Source organism: Propithecus coquereli, unplaced genomic scaffold (assembly GCF_000956105.1).
Source record: "Propithecus coquereli isolate 6110/MARCELLA unplaced genomic scaffold, Pcoq_1.0 Scaffold181, whole genome shotgun sequence".
NCBI classification, from domain to species: Eukaryota; Metazoa; Chordata; class Mammalia; order Primates; family Indriidae; genus Propithecus; species Propithecus coquereli.
In genome coordinates, this window is record NW_012142857.1 from 4647415 (window position 1) to 4651647 (window position 4233).

Below are 4233 nucleotides of genomic sequence, written 5' to 3' on the forward strand. Positions count from 1 at the left end.
CAGCTAGCCCGTCACCCCTCATGGTGTTCTCTGCCGCTCTCTCCCACAGCTCTTGCAATCTCAGGATGTGAAGGAAGATGCTGTCCTTTGCTGCTCGATGGAGGTAAGCTGTGGGGCTTAGACGTCCTAACCTCAGACCCGGTGCGCCCCTCGTGCCTTAGCAGTCGTTGGGTGCAGGGGTCACTGGAGGCATCTGCAAGTCCAAGGGAAAGCTTTTTCGGGCAAGGCTGGTGGCAGATGGCTTCAGGAGTGGGCATGGACTTCTGCATCCAGAACTGTTCACCCTAAACCAGAGTAAATGCTGGTGGGCAGAACGGCCCACCACTGGCTGGAGGGAGAGAGAACTGGTTCTCTAGAGGGATGGACAGAGGGCTGGCACTGCCCACTTTCCCTCTGCCCCTCCAGGCCACCTGCTTCCTGGATCAGGCATGCCACGCAAATGACTTAGACTCCAGACAGCCCCTTGTCCCCCCTTTGCTTTGCCTCATGCTTGGCGTTTCTGTGCTGGCACTGCCCACCCCATAGCAGCCCCTCAGGAGGTGCCACTCCTGTCCTCAAGAGTGCAGCCACCGCTCATGGAAACTTCCTCCGGGATCTTCTTTTTAGAGGCTGGTTTTGGCCCAGTCCCTGGGGCAGATCTGTGCCCTGTGCACACAGCCCAGAGTCGCTCAGAGTGGGGTGCAGGCAGGAGGGGGGCTTCCCGCATGAGGGCCTCGTCTGTCAGGGCTGTCATGAGCACACCTCTCAGGCAGCTTCTGCCCAGCCACAAAGGCCTCACCCAGGGATCCTGGAAGCCAAAAGTGCTGGGAGTGCAATGGCAGCCTTGGGTCTGTGGGACGGTCCCCCCGTTCATTTGCTGGGATCCAGCTAGGGACCCTACAAGGGGCTTGGCATGGGGGAGGTGGGGGAGCAGGAGAAAGCAGCCCTCAGACAGCTTCCGGTCTGGGTAAGGGTAGATCTCTCATAGGCACGCACACAGTGGATGTGCAGTGTGGAAAACAAGTGTGAGCACAGAGCACACAGCCCTAAGGGGTCGGAGGACAGGTCGGGAGCGCTCAGGAGGTCGAGGAAGGCTTTGTGAAGACAGTGGAGCCTAGAAAAATGGGTGGGACGAGGCTGGGGTGGGGCAGAGGTGGGGATTGCGAGTGTATGGAGAGGGCCTGGGGGCTGCTGCCTGGGGGTGTGCCCATCCAGGAAGACCGGGGCTCCTTCTGCCCAGTTCGGCTTTTTGAGAGGATCAGGGTCCCTGCAGGGCAGGGCCTCTGGCTGGCCTGCTCCCCGGTTCATGTTTCTCTCCCCCATCGTGTCATAGGCATGGGCAGAGGTCAGTTCTGGGGCCTGGTGAGGTGGGATCGGGGGCAGGAGAGAAGGGGAGAGAGAGAGAGAAATAGGAGCTGCCGTCCCTGCTCTCAAGTTCCACACAGACACCTGCAGGTAACAATGACTAAGCTCATCCCCAGAGAGACGCCCTAGCAAGTGAAATGAGCATGGTGCCACCCGATCGCCAGTGGGAGCAGATCACGGCACTGTCGGGGGGTGTGAGTGTAGTCAGGGAAGGCTTCCTGTAGGAGGGAGGCTCTTGGGTGAAAGGGACAAGAGGCACATTTCTGGCAAGGGCCCCTTCAGCTCCGGGCAGCAGGTGATGTTCTGGTCCTTCTGGCTCCTGACAGCAGATCACTTGTTAATGTGGGATCCCACGCTTGGCTGTGCCCACCTCCAGCCCCCCGTCCTCCTTCCTGCCACGGCACGGAGGCCTGAGCTTGCATGTCCCTGAAACGAGCCAGCTATTTCCTGTGCTTGCCCCCAGCGCACCTAACCAAGGAGGTCAGAGGACCATTGCGGGGCCGAGTCCTGTCCTAACCCCGATTCCATACTTGCAGCTGCAGAGTACAGGCCGGCTGCTGGAGGAGCAGCTGCCCGAGATGATGACAGAGCTCCTGGCCAGCGCCCGGGACAAGATGCTGTGCCCCTCAGAGTCAATGCTGACCCGGTCGCTGCTCCTGGAGGTCATCGAGCTCCACGCCAACAGCTGGAACCCTCTGACGCCCCCCATCACGCAGTACTACAACAGAACCATCCAGAAACTGACAGCCTGACAGCCAGGGGGCCTGGCGGGCGGCCCACGGGCAGCTGGGGCCCTGGTGCACAGGGCCAGATGGACAGGCGGGAGGACAGGGGTGGCCCTGGCTGGAGGAAGACATGGGAGGAAGGCAGGCAGAGTCAGTGGCCAGTCTGGAGCCAGACGGGGAAGGGATGGAATCCCGGAGAGGAGCCCACGCACGAGCCCCCCAGCCCGAGCATGCGGCAGCTCACACCAATAAGGGAAGCATGTTTCTTTTCCTGGTGGCCCTGGCCCTCCCCTCCTCATTCCCACCTCCCCCAAGACCCATCCCCGCAGAGCTTTGTGCGAGGGATTTCATCTCCGACTCCTCTCGGCCGGGTACCGCTTGGGTCAGAAAGGACCTCAGAGGGCTGAAAAACTGGGTCGGAGACGGGGCTTGCATTGTTCCCTCATGCTGTCAGCCGCCGTCGCCAACTGGCAGCAGGCGACGTGTAGCAGATGTCCGGGAGGACAAAGGCAGGCACGGTCCCCACCAGCCGCCCCCCGCAATCGACGGCCTTTGTCAGCCGAGGCTGAGCTTTTCTCTAACCTTCTCGCTCCACCCTCCCGCCTCCTCCCCACAGCCCCCGGCCTCGGGCCTAGGGGGTCGGGGGCAGCAGGGGACATGGAGTTTGCAGTTCTACTTGCACTCTTTTGTTTACTGTGTTTTATTTCTCAAAAGTCGGTTGCTTTGAAGTCTTCTCTCTCAGTGAAAATGCCTGCGATGTGATCACACAGTCAGCACCGCGAGGACCCCCGGATTAGTGGGAGATCAAACCCGGCCCCCTCTGGAAGGATTCTAGCCACAGACAGCTTGCCAGTAGCCAATTAGGGTAATTGGAAACTTCTGCCCCGGCAGGGGTCGCGGCTGGAATCCTGTGTTCCTCGCCACTGGGACCATAGTAAACCCGGTCCTGGCCCCTCGGGCCTTGTGGCGAACAGGGCACAAAGCTGGCGAATTAAAACCAAAATGCTAGGTGGTGTTTCCCGCTCCACTCTCGGGTCTTACTGAGGAGAAGGGTGGGGTGGGAGCTGTCTGGCTGTCTGGGACCTCGGGGTTTAGCTAACGCTGTGTTACCGCCCTAGCCTGAGCCCAGGCAAGGTGCAGAAGCCCAGCCCACCCACGGAGGTTGGGAAAGGGGCGAATCCATTGAGTCATGAGAGGGGCAGTCAGGTGGCCTGGTGGGGCTGCCAGATGGAGCTTTCCAGGCTGGGGTTTCTCGAAAGGCCCTGGTCCTGGGGAGCAGCCCCTTTTGTGATGGCTCAAGAGCAGGACTCGGGGCAGCTCTGTGAGGCCAGCTTCAGATCGTAACAGGTGTCTACACAGCTCCATCTCCAGGGTCTGGAGCACACACTTTGATGAGCCCCCAAAAATGTCAGAGGCCAGCCACTTCCTTCTTTGCTTCTTTGTTGAGGCTGGTCATGCCCTGGGTCATGACGGAGCCCCTCCTGGTGTAGTCAGACGGGCTGGGAGGGGAGGGGCGGGGAGGGTCTCTCCTTACTGATGCTAAGAGAGCAGGTGGGTGGGGAGCGGCTTCCCCAGTTCTCCCAGGTCTGGCTCCAATATTGGAGCCTGGGCCTGTCCCCCAAAAGAGCCTGTTGGGGACAGGGTGATGGGGAGCAGGTTTACCTGAAACAGGTCTGTGGCCTCTGCCACAGGGAGCCCGTGCTGCCCCTGGCCCCCCGCTCTGCCCACTTCTCCCCCACCTTTTGTCACACGCTTCCTCAAGCTTCTGCTTCCTGCCTTTCCTCCTCGGCCCTCATGTAGGCCCAGCCCGGGGCGCAGGGACACCAGAAGCCCAGCAAGAGGCCTTGAGGGGATAGGGGCTGGCGCTGGGGTGCTGAGAGAGGGCACCAGGGGTCATGCTCTCGTGAAATCAGGCTGCCCTCAGCCAGCCCTGCTTCCCTCCAGCGAGGATGTGCGGGCTGTGCGTGCATCGGCTGCAAACGCGGCAGGGCCCCGGGCGAGCAGAGAGACCTGGGAGCGCGGGCTCCGTGGCCCCGAGAACAAGCCTCGCGAAGGGAGCTCCCAAACACTGTGCAGAGGGGCTCGCGCCCCGCAGAAGCGGAGACAGGGCTGTGGGCACCCCGAGGCCTGACACCCCTTCCTCCTCACGCCCTCCTTGGTGGTC

General features: G+C 61.4%; 1 protein-coding gene across 2 annotated transcripts in view; it reads left to right on the forward strand.

Annotated features, from left to right (window-relative positions):
* Positions 1-3084, forward strand: part of CTIF (CBP80/20-dependent translation initiation factor) — a 295612-nt gene extending 292528 nt beyond the window's left edge. For both annotated transcript variants that reach the window (XM_012642671.1, XM_012642672.1), the window contains exons 11-12: positions 50-103; positions 1881-3084. In XM_012642671.1, coding sequence (XP_012498125.1) covers positions 50-103; positions 1881-2096 — 270 coding nt within the window. In that variant the 3' untranslated portion in view covers positions 2097-3084. The remainder of the gene's footprint in view (positions 1-49; positions 104-1880) is intronic.
* Positions 3085-4233: the final 1149 nt, after the last annotated feature.